General features: G+C 41.0%; 1 protein-coding gene across 1 annotated transcript in view; it reads right to left on the reverse strand.

Annotated features, from left to right (window-relative positions):
* Nucleotides 1-3,711: 3,711 nt before the first annotated feature.
* SUCLG2 (succinate-CoA ligase, GDP-forming, beta subunit) overlaps nt 3,712-22,073 on the reverse strand; it is a 296,753-nt gene continuing 278,391 nt past the window's right edge. The window contains exon 11 of the mRNA XM_011980355.1: nt 3,712-4,847. Coding sequence (XP_011835745.1) covers nt 4,732-4,847 — 116 coding nt within the window. The 3' untranslated portion in view covers nt 3,712-4,731. The remainder of the gene's footprint in view (nt 4,848-22,073) is intronic.

Here is a 22,073-nt window from a genome sequence, read left to right on the forward strand (position 1 = left end):
TTCAAATCTTCTAGTCTCTCCCATTGTCTGATGTTTGAAAACAGATGTGTTAATGACTACTACATCATGGCTTACTTTTATTTTTTTTCTCCCCTAGCTAGGAAAGGAATTAGGAGAGCTCCCAATAAACATGCCTCTGTTTTGCTGCCTCTACAAACACAAGGAAGGAACAAGAACAACAACAACAACAACAACAAAAACCTGACAATTATATATATCCCATAGCTGGCATATACAATTTAATTAATTCTGGATTTGTGAAATTTGGCATAAGGTGCCTAGGAATTGCTCCTGGTCTACTTAGAATATGAAAATTGAGATAAGACTGCTGGACCTAAACTTCTCCAGAAGAAGGGTAAAGGCTGCAAACTAAATTTTCTCCTAATATGATAAAACTGCCTCCAGGCTTTATCTCTTCTGCCCCTCTGCCTTTTGTCTTTTGGATGGTCATGGTTATAGATATTGGGAAGGCACTGTTAAAGAGAAGGCACTTGGAATTAGATCCCTAGAGAATGGCCCTTGCCTTATGCCTTGTGTAAGTCCAGGAGGTGCAATTCACATTGTAGTTCATATGACCTGCCAGTTGCTTATGGTGATCTTTCTGCTTCTAAACCTTGCTTCCCAAAGTATGAGATACACAGGGCAAGCAATACATTCAAGAACCCAGCTTGGTAAATGTCTTTGCCTCCAACATTCTTTCAAACGATCATAAGTGGCACAACCTTTGTGAATTTGAGGCCCCACAGGTACAAAACAAAGACCAGCAGCTTTTGACTCAGAAAACCCAGTTTCAATCCTGACTAGCCACATGCTAGTTTTGTGCTCTTGGTCATGTTGCCTAAATTCTCTGAGTTACAATGTTCTCACCAGTAAAACAACAATGATAGATTCATAGAGTTGCTAAAGAGGATTAATTAGGATAGCATAGGTAAAGTTCCTGGCACACAGAAAGCAATTAATCAATGTGAGCCTCTCTGAAGTGAAAGTAATGCATCCTAATACCCAGGAGATTTAGACCAGAGAGCTATACTGTCTAATATGGCAGCCACTAGCAACATGTGATTATCAATTAATTAGCATTAGACTTTAAAATTCAGTTCCCAGGATGCTCAACAGTCACATGTGATGGATAACTATATGTTGGACTGCACTGGTATTTACCATTGCCATCATACAGAAAGTTCTATTGGACAACAGAAGAAATGATAGAATTAAACAAGAACCCAAAGTCCAGAAGCCAAAATCTTTGCCATTAACTATGAAACTTGAGAGGAGAAACTTCATCTCACTTTGTCACAATTTCCTCACCGGTAAAATGGATATTGCCTTTGCAGTAATGTGGTGGGGATCAGGTACACTGAAGTTACTTTTTTTTCCTTGCTTTCTCTTTATATTCCCAGGACCCCAAGACTAAACAATACATGACATAATCACTAGCAAGGATCACTTTGAGGATGTGTTAGTTGATGGGTGCAGCCCTTTGGTAGTTTAATATTCATAGCCATGATTTGGTATTATTCCAATGCACCTGTAAGCAGTTAAGAAGAGCATATGTTCAAAAGTGCAGGAGTTACTGCAGACAGTTCTTGTGGTGATGGAAAGACACAAACTAACAAAACTGAAATGGTTTTCATTGGCAAGTGGCTTTTTGTAGACTTTTTGTAGCTCTCACAGGGTTTAAAATGGAAAGATCAAAGATCATATTCCCTACTTTTCCATTTCTGTTTCACTTTAATGCCTAAATCTACCTTTTCCAGGTTTGAAAACAATATTCCGTTGCTGTCATTTTGGGGGCAATGTTGTATTTTATTTATTTATCTAGAGCTGGGGTTGGCAAACCTTTTATGTAAAGGGGCAAAGAGGAAACATTTTAGGGTCATAAGGTTTCTATCACAACTACTCAACTCTGCTGTGTAACACGAAAGTAGCCACAGACAACAGGCACACAAATGGGTGTGTCTGTGACAATAAAACTTAATTTACTAAAATAGACCCTTGGGTCTTAGTTGCCAACTCCAGATCTATAAAGATATGAAAGAACATATCCTTTTCACTTCCCCACGTTGTTTTTTCCCCACTATGATATATATTTTCTCACTTATTTTTGAACATAGTTTATCCTACAAATGATCACAATCAGACATTCAAATATTTACTTTAGTAGTGTGAAAAAATAATCTTCCTTCTCATTTTTATCAAGGTTTTGCACTTAAAAAACAATATAATTCTTCATGACATTTTTTTTCCTCAGAGAGAAAACTGAGAGGAAGAGATATGAAAATAAAATATAGAAGAATTGTAATCTCATTCTTGGAGGAGGGGATAAAGCAAGTAAATCATTTATGTGATTATTTCATAAAAGGGTTAATAACAAGTACATAGCCTTTTATTTTCAAATAAGCTCAAAGCCAAAACAATCAAAAACATTGATTACAATTCAAGATGAGATTTTGGGTGGGGACACAGCCAAACCATATCAGGTAGTTAATACGTTAAATGTAAACTAGTCTGAGTTTTTTATGGCCTGTAATATATTTATTATACAGAAGACCACAAAAATTCTTGTAAATGAACCACGGCCTGGTTCAGAAATAGGTTACTGACCTGAAATTGATCACTGGAGTCATAAAGACTCAATTTTGGGAGGTGTCTTAGAGTTACCGAGAGAAGCTTCTTTCCTTCCTCTCTCCTTCCTCCCAATATTACTCTTTCTTTCACTTATTTGCTCATTTATTTTCTCTTTCCCTCTCCTCCCACTCTCTCTTTCTCTTCTGAGGATCCTACGTTTGAGAACCTCACATGTAATGGCCAGCAGCCATTATTCACCTGTAAAAATGGCCTGCCTGAGAATAAAACTAATAGAGACAAGCTAGGCTAAGGATGCAAAAAGAACAAGCTCTGATGGCTTTGAGCTTATTTGAAAATAAAAGGCTATTTGCTTGTTATTAACCCTTTTATGAAATAATCACATAAATGATTTAATTGCTCTATCCCCTCCTCCAAATTGGATTGACTGGAAACATCACTGATTGTGATTCAACATAGTGATTCATAGTCCTCTTCAGAGATCAAAACATTTAAAATGTCTAGTTGACGTAATACAGGTTTTTGTTTTTTACTACACCAACTAGTGATTAAGCTATCAAAAACCAAAACACACCTAAGAAGACGTTAATATTTTTCATTCATTGCATAGGCATTAAGAAAAGATGTAAGACTGATCTATCAAATAGTTTATTTCTCCATGGCAAACATGGCTCTAAACAATAATGACTTCTATACTTTGGTCCACACATGAAATTTATAAGAACAATGTAAGCTGGTAAAAAAACAAAAATGTTTGGTCTGCTACATATTTATATATTGAAAGGAAAATTAATGGTGGCAATTGAGCCTTGCTAAATGGAAGGAGTTTATACTGGTATCTCCCTTTGCGTTACTCCCTTTGCAGACTGACATCACAGTTTAAACTGTCAGACATCTGAGATACATTTCTGGGATTCTGGTTTGTGTATAACTTTTATGCATTCAACAATCTCCTAACACAGAAATGGGTATCTGATAAAGTTGAGTGAAGCTGGAATAATCCTGGAATGACCCAAATTATCAAATTTTAGAGACATACCTAAGACACTAAGGCTAGTGTCTTTGTAGAAAAAAAATTGTTTGAGGAATAAAATTGACTAAAATGAGAAATACACACAAATGCTTCAGCTTACAAAACATAATTTTATTTAAATTTGTATAGATAAAAATCTACCAAAATTTAAACAAAAACTTTATGCAAATCCTTTCCCACAACAAAATTGGACAATCATGGAAAAAAACCCACATTCAAATAAGGTTCCCATCTTTCTATCATAAACGGATAGATTCTGGGAGGATGAGGAGTAAGAGATAAATGAGGAGAGAAGATACTGATACCCAATACAATCTGATCTTCAGTGTTGTCTCATCTTGAAATGACTTAATAACAGAGATTTCCATAAGAATCAGGATTCATTTTTGACACAAAAATGGAAGCTTCCACTCCAAAATCACAAATAAGGCTTCTGGTTTTCTTTTTAGAGTGAGGTAAACAGTATATTCAATATTAAGGCAAATGGTAAAAACACATGGATGGTATATTAATGCAGACCTTCCATTATTAAATATATTTTGGAACACTCATGGATTTTTCAGACATATGTTGGAATTAGAAACCTGTAAAATCTGCTGCAGTGTGTAATAGTTATTTGCTTGAATGTCTTAGCAGTGCCTTTTAGTAGCTAATGTGTTCAGTGTAATCTTGTGCCTTTTTAGTAATTAATATATTAAATATAATCGTGTCTGAGTTTTTAAATGGTCTGTTTTTCTGTTGCATTATGTAGGATTAGATGCCCACCAAAATTCTTGTAAATGAAGCAGGACCTGATTTCAAAGTCTGACTATACACACGATATTTGGCCACACAGACCACTCCCCAAAGTCTGCAAAACACTGCCTACTGGGCAGGCTTGCAGTGACAGAAAAGTATGAGAACTCAAGACATTATTTTTATAAAGACTAAAATCAGATTTAGGCTGTCTAGATCTCTTATTCCAGAAAACAGAGATTTAAGATTTTTCAGTGATTCTTGCCTTCTCCCCCACCTTTTCTTCCCCAATGAGATAACCATTTCTTTCACAATGATGAATCATCCCTTTTTATGGAAAAAAGGCTTTCTTTCTCCATCGGATCAGGACAAAGACATCACTTCTTGGCCACACTGGCCACAGCCTTCTTGGCTGCATCCTCCAGGTCAACGGCTGAAGTAATGGGAAGTCCGCTGTTGCTGAGTATCTTCTGGGCCTCTTGGACGTTGGTTCCTAGAAGGAGAACAGGGAACAATCACTGAATGAAACTAGAGGTGGCGCCTTATGAAGTTTGCACGAGGATACACAAGACTCACCTGTCTACAGCTTTTCACTAGGAAATGAATTAAATATAGGTTCTGATCAAGGTTGCTGACAGAAAAGATCATGTGATGAAATTTATCTCACGCTGTGGTCCAGCTAGAAATGAAGATGAAAGCAAGGGCTCGCAAGAGGGAAATGAACATGTTTTACTGATGGAAGCTGAGATGTCTGCTGATAATCGCAGCCATGTGGATCTAATGTGGTTTTGGCCCATACCAGAAGTCACCTGTCTTAAAGCCCTCTCGGACGTCATCATGGGTTTGGGCTATGACCTGATTTGAGAAAGGAAGTTCTGAGAATCTGCCTAGCTGTGCCTACAAATCCATTGCTGTGAAGACTCTGGCAGCATCCAGCATGTCCATTTCTGCCTTCTCCTCACTCTGTAAAATGAAATGGGCTGAGCCCTTCAAAACGGGCAATGCAGCCTCTGATGGCAATCTCTTGACTGTTCCTGGTGGACCTGGAGTATCTTCTGGCCAAGTCATCTCATTCAAAGGTGTGCCTGGGGACTATTTAACATGAGAACTGCTTTTCTGCCCTATTAGAGTGAACAACTCCTTTAGGAGAAATGTAGGAGAAATGTAATAGAATTTAAGTGTCTAATGAAATATCTCACGCTATATCATTTCCTGTCCTTTTATCTAGTTGGCAAGACAGAGCCTATTTATAAACAAAGACCTTGAAATATAGGCCTTGGAGAACTTGCCTTACCACAAAGAGTGTAAATAAAAAGAGGCACTGGGTCAGCACGTTTCGTATAAAGAGACAAATGCTGGGTTAAATAGGAACTGGTGGATTGAAAAGACGATGCAGCACTGATTCTCCTGGGACCCTGGGTCTACCCAAGCAGCAGTGAAGACGAACGCTTGGCACTGCGTCTTCAGCTTAAGGCTCACCTACTCCTGTATTTACAGAGGAAGCTGGTGAAAGGCCTCTCTGGAAAGTGACAGCATAAAATGTGGGAAGTGGCTACCTAAAATCCCCATCGTGGCTCTGCCATGTACTTGTTATGTAGTTTTGGGTAAATCATTTAACTTCTTTGAGCCTTAACTTTTGTCTCCATACAGAGCACTATCATCCTCATAATCTTCCCCAGAACTAATATCATTAAGTGTTTATCTATGCCAGGCACAGTGCTAAGTAATTTACACACAGCATATGAAATCTTTACAAAAACTATGAGTAGTCCTATTGTTCCTATTTTACAGATAAGGTAACTGAGGCATAGAGAAGTTAAATAACTTTTCCATAGTCACTTTTCCATAGTGGCAGAAATGGGACTTGAACTGTTCTCTGTAATTATAAACCCTGCATGTTCTAAAGATATGCTAGTCTGCTTCTCTGCTTGTAAAATGAGGACAGTAGAGCTGATGGTACAGATTGTGATGAGAAACAAATGAAATAATGAGTGTAAAAGCATTTTTTGTAAATGGTGCAGTATCTGTGGCAGGCCTGGCTGGTTCTCCACCACAGACTCCTGCACCTCTTCTGCAGTGGAGTGCTATTGCTGGAAAGCAGCTGCCCAGCCAGAAACTACATTTCCCAGGCCCCCTTGCATCTCGAAGGGGACATGTGACTGAGTTCTGGTCAAAGGAATGTCACATGGCCATGACAATCTCCAAAGGGACTCTTCATACTCTGTTTTCCCCGTGTGCTTTCTGGAGTGTTCCTAGTTGGGGCAGCCCTGGAAGTCACCTTTTTGGTTTTGGTTGTGTTTTGTCTTGTTTTTTGTTTTTGAGACAGGCTCTCGCTCTGTCACGCAAGATGGAGTGCAGTGGTGCGATCTCAGCTCACTGCAGCCTCAACCTCCGGGGTCCAAGTGATCCTCCCACCTCAGCCTCCTAAGTAGCTGAAACTAAAGGCACGCACCACCATGCCCAGCTATTTTTTGTAGAGATGGGGTTTTTCCACTTTGCCCAGGCTGGTCCTGAACTCCTAAGCTCAAGAAATCCATCTGCCTTGGCCTCCCAAAGTGCTGGGATGAAAGGCATGAGCCTTGCGCCCAGCCAAGTCACTTTTTGAAGATGGCAATGACCCCTCCAGCCTGGATACTTTAATAACTCTGTGGAGCCAAGCATCCTACCCACTCACCCTCTTAGACCTTATGGGAATGAGAAAGACCCTTCTATAATGTTAAGACTCTGAAATTTCTGCATTCTTCTGTTGTTATAGAAGGAGCTAGCATTATTTTGACTAACATATGACTTTGTAAATGCTGTGGAAGGCAGCTTCTAAAATGGCTTTCAAAGATCAATCACTCCTGCCTCCTGGTAGTCACATCTTTGTAGAATCTGTCCCCCTTAAGTATGATCTGGACGCAGAGCCTTGCTTCTAACAGATAAGAACATGGCAAAAGTGATGGAATGTCACTTCTGAGACTAGGTTACAAAAGCCTGTAGCTTCAGTCTTGCTCCCTTTGACTCTTTGTTCACTCTGATGAAGCAAACTACCCTGCTCTGAGCTGCCCTCTGGAGAGGCTCACCTGGCAAGGAACTGAGGGTAACCTCTGGCCAACGGCTGATGAGAAACTGAGGCTCTGGGTCTAATAGCCAAGGAGGAAGTGCATCCGGCCAACAACCATACAAGTGATCTTGGAAGCAAATTCTTCCTTAGTCAAGCCTTGAGATGTCTGCAGCCCGGCTGACACTGTGATTGCAGCATTGTGAGAGACCCTGAGTGAGAGGATCCACCTAAGCCACACCCAGATTCCTGACTACAGAAACTGTGAGATAATAACTGTTCTTTTTGTTAAGCTGCTAAATTTTGGGGTAATTTGTTAAGCACTGATAGATAAGTAATGCAGATGTAAAAATTTATTATTTCATTAATACAACCTGTGTGCATTTTGATTCATTTGACTGTGGCAGGTGGTAGATACCAGGCTAAGGAATTTAGACATTAATCAATAAGCACGGCTTTCATGGAGTAATGACAGAGTGTGAAGCAAAAGCCCTGATGGACACAGGAGCAAATCAGTCTTTGGACCAGAAGGTAAATGACAGTTACATGTGTAAATTTTGTTTTAGACAGAGTCTTGCTCTGTCACCCAGGCTGGAGTGCAGTGGCGTGATCTCGGCTCACTGCAACCTTCAACTCCCTGGTTCAAGCAATTCTCCTGCCTCAGCCTCCTGAGTAGCTGAGATTAGAGGCAGTGGCCACCTCTCCCAGGCAATTTTTGTATTTTTAGTAGAGATAGGGTCTCACCATGTTGGCCAGGCTGATCTTAAACTCCTGACCTCAAGTGATCCACCCACCTCAGCCTCTCAAAGTCTGAGATTAGAGGCATGAGCCACCATGCCCCATGTGTAAATTTCTGTCTCCTCCTGCAGAGACATGGACTAGGCTCTTCTCCCTCTTCCTTTCTTTTTTTGAGCACCTTCCAATCTCAACATAGCTCCAAGACCTCCAGATAGGTGCAGGAGTGGTGCTCCTGATGTCTTCCTCCATCTCAGATCCTGCTCTTTCTGGAGACTAGTTTTTATCACGGTTCCCGCCTATTCAGGGAACTTCTTATTCAGTTTCACCTGAGTTCCTTTGCATGTTTATGGATGAAATGAGCTCTTGATCTTCTTAACTTTTTGAGATAACTTTAATGAGTTCTGCTTCCTTGCAACCAAGTAATCTAAATAATTTAGTTCCTTAATTAATATCCTCTTTAGCACCCAACTTAGCACCAGTATTCCCAAGGGAAAAGAAATGATTTGGAAATTCATGAGCACCCAGATGTGCAGGGCCACTGCCCTTGCTGGGCTCTCCACCCAGAGCTCTCTTGGGCTGATACCTCTCTCTGCTGAGCTGACACCATTCATTCACAAGGCATCTGTTAAACGGCATTTCTTTAGGGATGTCTTTCTTATCACCACCTCCCCATGCCCCAACTAAAGCAGGGGCTGGTACAATGAACTTCTGGAGTACCTTGTATTTCTAAAATCTTACCAAGGATGAAGACTTATTGGGATGGCTCACCGATGTTTCCCTCGTCCCCTCCAAACATCCACTTTCCTTTGTCAGGCTTGCTCACCAGATACCTCCCAATATCTGTTAGCTAGCAGTACATGCTGACTGATGGGGTAACTCCAGATGGGTTCCCACACACAGTGTGCTTGACAAGGAGTGGGTGGGTACTTTTTGACAGATCTCCCTGCTGTCCTAACAACCCTTTCCTAAAGGGTTGAAATAGATACCCCAAACTGCTCAAGGTGCAATCAGGAGGGATTTTTTGGGGGTCCTCTCAGGATTCCCCAGGGGTTTTGGGAGTGGTTCCTTTCGCTAGGAAGGGCCCAGGAAGAGCTGGCTGTGCTTACTGCCCTAAGTGAGGACTCCAAGCTGTTACTACTCCTCCCAACCTGTAGCAGTTCTGGGGGTGCCCCAGACAAGTGAGGCCTTGCTCGAGGCTAACACTGGTGGACAGGGCCAGGGGAAGAAAGGGGAGGGAGCAGCTTCCCAGAAAACCAGAGCCCTTCTCTCCTCCCAGCTGCTCCTTCAGTGCCGCGTGAAAATGCCTAATTGCTTCATAATTCTAGGATCCACAAAAATGAATTTTAATTACACTTGCAGTTACGCTTTAATTACAGCCTTAATTATTAAGCATATACTAGGCATGCTCAGAACTAAGCAGTTTTTGAAGGGATTCTCATGTTCAAATACAAAGCTCATCTGTGATGAGAAATGGGTCATATGCAGAGCCATTGTGACCAGGCAGAAACTTGTTACAGAAGGGGAAGGGAGTAGAGAGAGACAGAGAGGAGAAAGAGAGAGAGAGAGAGAGAGAGAGAGAGAGAGAGACACACAGAGAGAGAGAGAGAGAGAGAGAGAGACACACAGAGAGAGAGAGAGAGAGACAGAGAGAGACAAATGAAGAGAGAGACAAGAGACAGAGGCATGGGGAATAGCCCAAAAAGGAATAGACATATGAAAATAAAGAGACAGGTAGAGAGTAAGAGAAAGTAAAGGAAAAAAGTGAGTTTGCCACGTGCCTTACACACCAGCCTGTACCCTGATGCTGGCACCACGTCTTTGCAGCATTCAACCTGGTTTCTTCTTGAAGGCATGGCTCTACTGCCCACTGACCCTGCCCCGGTAGTTAATAACCAGCTGCTTCCTCCTTCCTGTTGAGGGAACAACTGGAAGGGGAGATGGGGACACTCAGAGAAGAGCGGTTAAAAGGAAACCAGTTGGGCATGGTGGCCTGTAGTCCCAGTTACTCAGGAGGCTGAGGTCAGAGGATCGTTTGAGCCCAGGAGGTCGAGGCTGCAGTGAGCTGTGACTGCACCACTGCACTCCAGCCTGGGCAACAGAGTGAGACCCTGTCTCTATTTTCAAAATAAATAAATAAATAAATATAAATGCAATACAATAAAATAAAAATAAAACAGCAGACAGTGGAACCAGGTCATCGAAAAAGAAAAGGAAGAAAAGAATTAGAGGAAGGCTTGGAAATGATCACAAGTTTGTGCATTCCTTTTTTTGTAAAATGATATTATTTGAGTATTTAAGGTTAGTTTCTTCTTAACTCATCAAGTGTCTGACATCTATTCCCCAACCCTCTCTCTGCCTTTACTTCTAAATAGAAATTATCATAGCTGCTTTAAACTCTGACATGGAATTAAGTGTTCTAAAGAGAGTGTTTATGCCTGTGCACAGAATTACAAAGGAAATTGATCTCCTTCCCACATTTAAATGGTGCTACTGACATGTTCTAATATTTATTAAATGCTGCATTGCTTTTTAACGAGCCTTCAGGACAACACTTTTAATAACCACCTGTACAGATAACTGATCAACTCATGCTGCTGGAACCTCAGGCACTTCTTAATATCTGCTTGTTGAAAGCCATTCAGTTAAATGGTTATCTACTCACTGCAGCCCTTAAAAATGGAAAATCAAAGGGGAATGAATTTAAAATGGAATCTTGCTCTACTACTAGGGGATATTATAAATAATAATTATTAAAATGTTAAAAACTCGTGACCTCCTCAGCATGTTACCAGTGACTTTCTGCCACTGGGTGGAGTAAGAGAGCTGTAAACAAAGATGCAAGGTTAATTTATCAAAATTTCTTCTTCGCTTTTATTACGCACAAGAGAAAATAAAGGTAGTGGGCACATGGTACAGGATTTTGTTGGCAAGGTGCAAAGGCCTCCTGCCTTTTATCATAAGGCTGTGAAATCATTTTCCAGTCTGGAAATACGTAGAAACTGTAATTTAAAAATTATTATTTTAATAGGAATTCAGTTTTTAAAAAAAGAATACAGCAGTTAGCACTCACGGAGTACATATTAGGTGCAACAAATGTTTGTTGGATACATGAGTTAAGAGGTTCACAAGTATCTTGAAACTTAATCCTCAGAGCAACCCTACAGTCGACACCATTTTAATCCCCATTTTACAGGGGAGGCAACTAAAACACTGGGAGGCTTAGGAACTGGCCTGACATCCCCAGCAAGTCAGAGGCTGAGCCAGGACTTGAATCCAGGTTCATCTGAGTGCAAAGCCACATAACCACGCAGCTGGCCTTTAAGTGCTAGAAGGAATTCTAGGCATCCTTTAGGATAAGTCTCTCATTTTCACTAGAGGAAAATGAGGCCCCGAGATGTCAGACAATTTGCTTGGATCAAACCACCAGTTAACCCTGACAGGTCTGATTCTTGGTCTAGTGCTCCGAGTCAGGGCTGGCAAGTTCTAGCTTTTGGGCAAAAGCCAGTCAGCTGCCTCTTTTTGTATCACCTGCAAGTTAAGAATAGGGTTTACATTTTTAAATAGCTGGGAGGAAAAAAATCACAGGAACATTTTATGATACATGAAAATTACATGAAATTCAAATTCCAGCATCCATAAATAACTTTTTCGTGGAACACAGCCAAACAGATTTGCTTAGAGATCATCAGTGGCTGCTTGTGCTTTGCAATGGGAGGGGTCAGTCACTGTGGTGCAGACAGTATGGCCTCAAAAGCCTGAAGTATTTCAGCCCCTCTGCTGGAAATAACTGAGTCTTTTCCCCCCACTGGGAGAGGGAAATTCAGTGGAAACAAGCCAAATTCTCTAAAGCAGCAAATTCCTCCTCAAATGTCCACTGCTCCTGTACCCTTGCTCTTCCTTCCTTAGTCTCCTTTCAAGTGGCAATCAGATAGAGGAGGTCCATTTTCTTGGTGACCTGTAAATTTAGATAACTTCTCATGTCTCTTTTGCCTTGTTATTTTATATCAGAAACAGAATAATTCATTGGGAATCAGAGGGAAAACTTCTGCTATGTCAGCAGCTCTTACTTGTTTGAGATGATATGTGCCAAATACCTAGCACCATGCTTGGCAGCCAACATCATTAGCCATCCATGTGGCCTCAGTCGAGATACCGACAAGGGTTTAGATGATAATAAGGATAGATAACATTTACTGAGCCAAGGACTATTGCAAATTATTTAAAAACTCATCGGCTCCTTACAACCTTAGAGAGTTGCCCTATTTTTATTCCCATTTTGCAGAGGAAGAAGCTGAGATTTTAATCCCGGTTCTGTTCCCAAGTAGCTGAACAACCTGGGGAAGTTATTGCAGCTTTGAGGCTTTATATTTCTCCTTGAATGAGTATCTTAACTAAATGCTTCACACCCCTAACATTTTATGAAGATTAAAGATGACATAAGATATTCTGTGTGGCTGTGTTGTACCCACACCTAATTTCCTCGATGATTTCTTCTCGCACAGTAAGAAGAAATCAACACTTGGGGTGGGAATGTGATAGTTATTCAGACCATCAGAGAAGGAGCCCCCAGCTTCAGTAGCAGGAAGCCAATGGCTAGGTTCTTCTCTACACAGTTTCAAGGAATGGTGTGTGTGTGCTATGATCATGCAAGCAAGGCTTAGGATCAAGTTTAACATATTCACTGAGAGCTTATGCTAGTTGCTTATGCTTTCAATTATGTTAACCCTTAAAAAAAGCAACATAGATACTAAACCAAAGTTAAAGGAGCCTTAATATTAAACTAGAATGGAATGAACCCTCTGGCAAGCAAGAACACCTTACACTTCTGTGCTTACCCGCCATCATCTGCTAAGGATAAGACAATTCTTTTAAAGAAGGGGTGTTTTATACACCCAGACATCTGCATGTGAATTTACCTTTCATGCTTCCCTTGAATCTTCCTCCTAGCTTTCAAGGCATGCATACTCGAATTTATGGATGATTTAAGAAATTTTCAAAGGTAGTTTTAACAGTGTGAGACTTTTGTCGAAAATGCTGACTGTGGTACACCGTTACTGCCTGAGACAGAATCACCCTCATCACTGCGTCACTGAGTGTGATCCTGTCCTTATGTGGGGAAATGACTGAGTGGACCTCATTGCTAATATTTTCCTTGGGAGGAAGTCAGATTCTAAGAGCTTAATATTGCCTGCCAAATTCTTACTTGACTCTCATGAGACATTTCAGAGCTTAGGGGAGAGGGAGATTTAGACACAGAGAACATGAAGATTTTCCAGAATTTTAGGTCTTGCTCCTGGCCTCTTCTCTACACCAGGGATCTGCAAGCTATAGCTCACGGGCCAAATCTGTTCCACTATCTGTTTTCAGTAAAAAAAGATTTACTGTGGCACAGCCATGTCCATTCCTCTACCTATCGTCTATTGCTGTTTCTACACTACAATGGCAGAGCTGAGTAATCACAATAGGGAATATACAGTCACAAAGCCTAAAATCCTGCTCTTTACAGAAAAAGTTTGCAGACCTTTGCTCTATACAATCCAAATTTCTGGCCTTGTGCTAAAGGGCCAGGTGAAGACAAGAATCATCCTCATCTGGTGTTTCCAAGCTTGCAGTCCCTACTTCCGACTCTTGATATAGTGGTGGGAAGCTATACTTCTAGGAGAGAAAAAGCCCACCTATGGTCTCTTTGAATCGACAATGGCAAATATTGGCTCGAATTTCCACTCCCTCCACCCCTTCCCACATGTGTGGTTGGAAAGATCATAGAACTCTTTTTCCACTGAGCTGGGATATAGCCTCAGAATCTTTCTTGGCACAGCACTGCTCAGGCAGCCACTGCCAATAAAGAGAAGGTGGCATGAGATGAAAGCTGTCTTCCCTCATCTAAAACATTTCTCATGAAGTCTTTCCCCGTAGGTAGTTCTGCCTCAGGACAGCCTGAAGGTGGCGCTCTCTGGAAGAGTCTTAGCGGGACACACTAAACCTCTACAAGATGCTACAGACTGAATCACCTGTATGTCTCCTCCTGATATCTATGTGCTCGCTCGCTCTTTTTGATGGCTCATCAAATATGACTTTCAAGTGGAAATTGAGGCAGGAAGAAATGAACTGACTACTCACTTAGAAGATACCCGAGACCACACAGTGGTGTCCTGATATCATAAGGCAGCACTCAGGATATGCCAGTCCTGGTACCTGCCCAGTTTTAAAACCTCTCCTTATAAAAATGGCCACACCCACAGCTGCTGCTCAGGGAAGCAACTTCAGCCTCTTGTTCCTGAAGGGATGACCACTGCCTAGAGTGGGGCAGCCACCCGACCAAAGGCAGCCCACTCCTGGGGCAGATAAGACCGATGATGTGCATTGGGGGATGTTTCCTTCGATGCAGAGGGACAGTCATTAGTGTAAGCCCTCCTGTTCTCTTTGCCTATCACTAGCTCCACCTGGGATTGGTGATGGTGTAGGGAGCTGACTGAATACTCGAATGGAGAAAGTTGGCATGGATATACCCGCCCCTTCCTCTGGCCTTCCTTTTAGGGATATGCCACTCAGAGTGAGTCCAGGTCATCCTCTGCTCCTTGGGTTCCATCCTGGGGTGGAAAGTACACTGACGTCCAGTGGTGCCTGTGACTGGGTTTACAAAGCTGCCTAATTCTGGGGCTCAGAGTAAGGAGCTCACTGTTGGTCACACAATAAGGTGCATCCTCCAACCACTTTTTCCTTTGGTGATGAAGGTACTATTTTTGTTTCCTCAGTCTATTTTATTTCTCACTGGGATCAGAACCCAGGTGGAAAAGGGTCTGTTGGGCCCCTTCAAAGACCCTAACCCCATGGCTTGGTTGGATGAGCTGTGGACGATGGGAGTGGTGGCTATTAGATAAGCTAATTAGATTGGCTACCTATGGGATCTGGACTGTTAGGGAACACCGTGGGATCAAGATGGCCTTCCTGAGAGGCCAGAAGGTCTCAGAGGCACCAAGAAAAAACACAAAGGAGTGAGAAAGTCAGTTCTGTGGACCATACTCTGAGAACCACTACAGTAAAAGCAGTAGCAGACACTTTAATATGATAACTATCCAAAAGTCTTGTATACTTCATCAACAAACTCAGATTACTATACTCAAGCAGCCCCACTGAGTCTTCATTTACTGTATTAATCTGTTCTCACGCTGCTAATAAAGACATACCCAACAATGGGTAATTTATAAAGGAAAGGGGTTTAATTGACTCACAGTTACACATGGCTGGGAGGCCTCACAATAATGGTGGAAAAGTAAGGGACGTCTTACATGGTGGCAGGCAAGAGAGAGCATGTGTAGGGGAATTCCCCTTTGTAAAACTATCAGATCTTGTGAGGCTTATCCACTATCACAAGAACAGCACGGGAAAAACCCACCCCCATGATTCAATTATCTCCCACAGGGTCCCGCCCACAACACGTGGGGATTATTACAATTCAAAATGGGATTTGGGTGGGGACACAGAGTCAAGCCATATCATTTACAGTATCAATCTTGGAACAGCTCAGTTTTCCCAAGCTCTGTGTTAGAGCCATAATTCCCTGGAGACCTTCTCAAGAAAAAGTCCAAGGATATTTTGACCCTGCTGGTGTACCCCCATCCTTTGACATTAAGACTCCCAAACAGCTGTAGCCTGTGTTGTTCTCCGTGCTTGCCTCTCTTTTTGTATCTCTTTCTTCTTCCACTCTCTGCCACTCTCCTTTCTCTCTCCTTCCCTGAGACTGTCTGCCTCACATGCTTAGATCTGCACAATACAGACTTGATAGAAATAATAATCACAAAGGAAAAATGAAAATAGCACACACTCCAGTCAGCAAAGCCTAATATGAACATTAAAACATACCAATGAATTACATCTTCTTAGAAGTGTAAATGCAGCATAATTGATCCCAATAAAAGTCATAAAAGGAAAATGACTGACAAAGCTACAATGAAAAAAAATTGATCAAGAAGTTGATGAGTGCATCAGTATTGGTGTATTTCTGATTAAAATGTTGATGTCAGACTGTTTTCAGGGTCAAAGTGATCAGAGACCCTCAGATTTTAAGAGTCTACTCTTCTCCTGTTCTTAAAGGGGGACAGATCTCTATTAGCAAATTATATTATTGTTTGTCACTGGAAATAACTAGAAATGAATGCACACTATGATTGACCCATTCTTTCTGGTGATCCTTTCTGTGCCTGAGTTGTCACAACGGCCCACAATGTGTTAGTTACTCATACATTTCTAGAAAGGCTAGTTACCCTGCCTTAAACTTCTCCTAAAAGATTTAAAGGAGTGCATCTTTTATTTTCATACTCTGCTTAGTATTCCAGAAGAATTAAATAATTTTTATAATACCCAGATGATATTCATGCTGAAATATGCAAAATACCACATTCAAAGATTATTTTTCTTAATAGTCTCTGCTGATTGCACCAGAGGTCTGCCTGAGATACTAAGAAGCAGCTTTGACATTTCTAAATTTGTTAGATGTTCAGATTTGCATCTTTTAAGTAAATGTACTTCCAAGGTTTATGCCTGTGGTTTTTTAATTAGTTAATTAGTATATTAGTAAATACCATGTGCAGGTCAATGAGCTTTAGGCATTAAAGAGGATCAAGAGAGATGTAAAAAAATATGTCAGTTACTAGATGGCTGGGAAAATAAAATGGAAAAAATTAACAATATAAGATGATATCTATAAAACGGTAACAAGTGTTACCTGCTAATAGGAACTGCTTCCATCTTAGTAGAAGTAGCCATCAGGGGATCCCAGACAGCCACCAGACTCGTTTGCTGAATCTTCAGAAATATTGATAACTTCACGATGTCCACTGGATCATGAAGGAATTGAATGTGATAGCTCGGGATGAGATCAAAGAGGGCACTGTCTCCCAAATTTATGTAAAGAAAAATACACATAGTGACCTTTCTCAGCCACTACCCTCTTTCCACTATTATAGCTCCTCTCTTATCATAAGAACCTGGGATCTTTATCAAGAGAGAAAAAGGAAGAGAGCTTTGGACATTTCTGGAGTCCTAGCTGGTGTCCTTTTCTTCTTCTTGTGGAAATTGGCATCGTGTGATAAACGTCCTCGGATAGGTACAGGCTCTCACACTCAACGTGAAACTACCAGGGATACTCACTAATATTCATATGTGTGATTTCTGCGAATGCAGGAGCCCCATAGCAAGACAAGACCTATCCCAACATTGTATTGGCCATGCATAATAAACAAAGGGAAGATGAAGCATTCTGTTATAACTGTACTCTTGGCACTGATCATAGGTGAAACAATGCAGAACTTTGGAGAAGGTATTATCCATAAAGGGAACTAAATGCAAATCAAGGCAATGCTTTTTAGACTAAGGAAATACAGACTCCTGATAATGTTTCCATTAAAGTCTGTGTCTAGCTCACTTTCATTGGCACAACCCACTTTTATGCTTATTCAACATGGACTATTATAGTTATAGTAGATTTAGAGATGTGAGTTAGCAAAGTAGTGTAAAAGGAGAATTTTCAAGTTGAGTCTGGAGGATAGGTAAGATTTGAATCAATGCAAAGGAAGAAGGAAGGAGTGAGTAGAGGATCAAAAGTCAGTCATCAAGTAAGTCATCATCCATACCTGAGAGTTGGTACTGGGGTCATAACAGTGGTAAAAACTGAAGCCCAGCACCTGGGTAGATCAGAAGGCTGTCCTGGAGAGAGTAATGGTTTTATAGCAATATGTTATGGCTAAAACAAGGGAGTGGGAAAACTGAGTAGGTACCGAGTTAATGACATTAGGTAGAACCAAAAACCCAAGCAGAATTGCCACAGATATAAAGTGATATGGATGCAAGAGCAGAGAGGAAAGGAGATGAGAGAACAAGGGGAATCTAAGGAATTTAAATTTGTGAACCAGGAGAATGATGGCATAGTTGATGGACTTGGGAACGTCAGAAAGGGAACTCAATAAGAGCGTGGGAGAGGATCAGAGACGAAGCTGCAACACTGGATAGAATGCATGTAGGGAAAGACGTGTGAATACAGGGGACCATCCAAGGAGAGATGTGACAGACAAAAGGAGAAGTTACGCTCCTTTTAAAGGCCCTTCATAAACCACATGCAGAACTGGCTGCACAGGAAACTGCTTTTCTGCAGGGACAGCTCAGTGAAAATGAAAAACAACCAAAACAAAAATATCTTGTCACAAATAGTGGTTCTCAGTACTTCCAGTGGAGAAAAAGTTGCCAATGACAGGGACCTTTGGGAAATGTCTTTTATCTTCCATCTAAATTTTTCACTTGCTTTCCTCTACGTCAAAACATAAATTCTTATTCTCCCACAATTTTCTCTACGTTTAGTTGTAGTTTATCCAACCTTAGAGTATGATTTGGTTCCTTCTGTTGTTTCTAAATAGAGCAAGTCTTCATTGTCTGCAAGGACAAAGAAAGATAAAGTGGTACAAACAGATGGGAACATTTTGGACACTTTTAGTGGTAGTTTCTATTTGACCTGACATTACACTATACTCTGTTTTGATGGATGAATTTCTCAAGGTTCTTTATTCGTATCAATATTAAAATTGGCTCAGACTCCCAGAACACACACCATTGTCTAGCTAGGGAGAGTGAGGTAAAAAGGGGTCTTCATCATCCCAGTAGCTATTACAAAGCCAAGTGACACTAAAAATGAGATGTGATGGAAAAATGTTACCAGAGACTGAATTACAATGGTAAATAATTTCTATTGCTAATATTTATTAAGTACTTTCTAAGTTTCAGGCATGCTGCCACATGTTTACAACAGTCTGAAGAACTGTGAGATTTTCAGTGATCCAGGTAGCAGACATTTCAAAACCCAATGGCACATTTTGTTACTAGTATCTATTTCCTGTGAATACAGTCAGTGGCCTTCTTGTTTGTTCTGTGACCATTCAGAAGATCCAGGATCCTTGCCATAAGTCTCTCTAACATGTAGCCCACAGTTTAAAGATTCTGTTGCCCTCCCACAATGTATTAAAAATATCCTGATGAGAAAAGTCTTAATCAATCAAATCAGGCTTGATGTAGTAGGATTTTGTGGACAAAACTTTGTTCTCAGCTGTATAATAATTACAAGCTGTTTTACCAGTGGATAAGGAAAGGATTATTCTCCTCTTTGAAAATGGTAACTTTATAATTACATGTATTTACTTGCCTTATCAGAATAGAACCCACCAACTGAGACAGAGGATTATTTTTATTCAGAAGACTCTTGGGTGAAATGAACAGCTACATATTTGGGAGAAATTCAGCCTTTGTAACCAATTGTTTCTGGTATGAATAAAGAACAAATTACCTGAAATGAGGTTTTCTTTTTTTTTCCTTTTTGAAATGTATACAAATCTTGGCACAAAAATTACCTAGACAGTTAACTTGGCCCAACCCATGAAACTGTTGAGAAATGTGCATTTATTGACAGCTCTATACAGTCAGTGTACAAAGCGTTTTGGCCAACCAAACACAGTATACAAAATGTTTTCAGTGGTTTTATAGTTCTTTATCAGAATCCACCAACATCATATAATAATTTCTTTAAGAATTCATTTTTCTTTATTACTGTCCCATTTAAATCTGGAGGAAACTTCTATGTCTCAGATATTTCTGAAGAGAAATTTGCTTGTTTCTCAGGTGTGCATTATGATTCCAAGTTGAGCTCTTAATATACTAATAATAAACCTCCAGATAGTTTGTAGACTGGATCCTGTTTCTGTTAGCCAAATCTTCTCAATTTTATTTTCCACCCAATACCAAAAGGTTTGTTTCAGCAACATAAACATTTTGTCTTTCTTTTGCCAAATATCTTTAAAAACAATTACCCCACCCCCTTCATTCTTACCAATCTCTCTAACATTCCTTAAACTCTCTCTAAAGTTGTTGTGAATATAAACACGTTCTGTGTCTTTCGCTTTCTTGACTAGGCACTGTACCTCCTCTGGGTGGACACTTTCTTATCCTGGATTCTGAAATACAGACAAATTGGAGCCACAAATAGAAAGAGTACAAATCGTGTCCTTTTCAGCATGGACTCGGTATGCTAAGAAGGTCACAATTTGCACTCCTATTTGCTACAGGATGGTATGTGATCCTTTGGTCTGCTGGAGGAGAGAAAGAAACCTATGGATATTAAAGAGTTCAGAGGCAGTCACAGAGTTTTCAGCTGTGTCCCATATGCTTGGTGGCTATTCATTCTTCAAGTCTTCAGTTACGCTAGGTTCTAAGACAAAGAAATGAGAGCAGTGATAATGCCTTTACCTCCTATCAAAAAGGCAGCCTTGGTAGATTGACTCTGGGCTGAGTAGCTTTGAAAACACTTTCATTTGGAGTATTAGAGCCCAAGGTTTGCCGCTAACCCCCAGAATATGTGGAGAACAGGGGCCCCTGGCTGAGTGGTGGAATTAATTGTTCTAGGCAGGGTGAATGCAGATCCGTAGCAGAGCCAGGGTCCAGTTCTGTGTCTGATGATGTCCCCTGGCCTCTTTGCACTTTTCTGGATTTAGGCATTCTCTCCAGTGCTTGTTTCCAACGTGTGCTCTGTACGGAGTTAATATTCCATCTTCTGTTCTTTATTCAAGCCCTGTCCCCTTGCAAGGTAAGACGGACCTGTTTCCCACCTCCACTCCCAGCCTCTCCGAGGTCATTCTCATGCTGCTGTCATTGGAGACATGGCTCTTGGAGGAGGGTCTGATGTTTTTGTCAGTGCATGCCCCTGCTCTTCTGTATGTTTGATTCTCATTGTCCTTTCTCTTCCTACTCTCCAGGTCTCTATTTTCTGCATGTCCTGTTCATCACTTTGCTCTCTGTCTCACCAGTGCCCACTTACCTCTGCATCTCCTTCCTCCTTCACTGTACCCTGTGGACGTGTCCGTACTGGGACCAGTTTCACTTCACAGTGACATATTTCACCTCTCCTGCCTTATCACTCACATCCTCTCCCCATTTTCCCTGCAGATCCCCCTTCCTCCTGGTGTTCAGTTCATCATCATCAACTTAAACCAAGTAAGACATTGAGGGAAGCCCACGCTGCCATCAAGCCTCAATTCTGCTCCATTGTCTAAAAAACACTTCTTAATGCTTAAACTTTACCACACGTAAACATTAGACAAAGGCTCACAGGACCTGATCAAAGTATTAGTTAGGCTAGCTTTCTTAGATCTAATATATTAATTTCCAGGTAAATAATCTACTATATTTGGCCCTTTGGGTTTTCATTTTACCCCTAGGATAATGTGAGTAATTGAATTTTTTCCCTTTTTGGCCTTCACTTGCTTCCCTTTGGGGAAACGTTCTTACCCCCGTTTGGCGGGGTTTGGGGGGGGTTCTTTAGGTTAAAACCGCTTTTCTTGTTATTGTTGTTGTTATTACCACCATTAGGGGATTCTTTTTTTGCCTTTTTTCTTGTTGGTTCGAAGTTATTGTTGGGCAAACTTGTTGGCTTTTTTTCTTGGATTCAGGGCGTTGGCCCCATACTTTGCTAGTAATCATTGTACTTTTTTTTGAGATGGGGTCTTGCTAAGTTGCCCAGGCTGGAGTATAGTGGCATGATCATAGCTCACTGCAGCCTTGAACTCCTGGGCTCAAGCAATCCTCCTGCCTCAGTCTCCTGATTGGCTGGGGCTAAAGGCATGCACCACTACCCCGACTGATCATAGTACTTTTTACTACCACACACTCACAGTACGGAAAAAAAATTATTTCATTAAACCTCAACCCTTGAGTACACATGTTTTTGATTCTCTTTGTGACCAAATGATAAACACACATAAAGCACTTCTGCAGCATCCTGAACTGTTGTGAGGAAAAGTGTTTGTGCAATCGTCTGGGTGTCAAGCTAAACTGCTCGCTTTTCCATGAAATGCTGTAATTCCATGAAATTTCTTGGAATAAAGACTGACACACTATAGTTGC

Source organism: Mandrillus leucophaeus, unplaced genomic scaffold (assembly GCF_000951045.1).
Source record: "Mandrillus leucophaeus isolate KB7577 unplaced genomic scaffold, Mleu.le_1.0 Scaffold210, whole genome shotgun sequence".
NCBI classification, from domain to species: Eukaryota; Metazoa; Chordata; class Mammalia; order Primates; family Cercopithecidae; genus Mandrillus; species Mandrillus leucophaeus.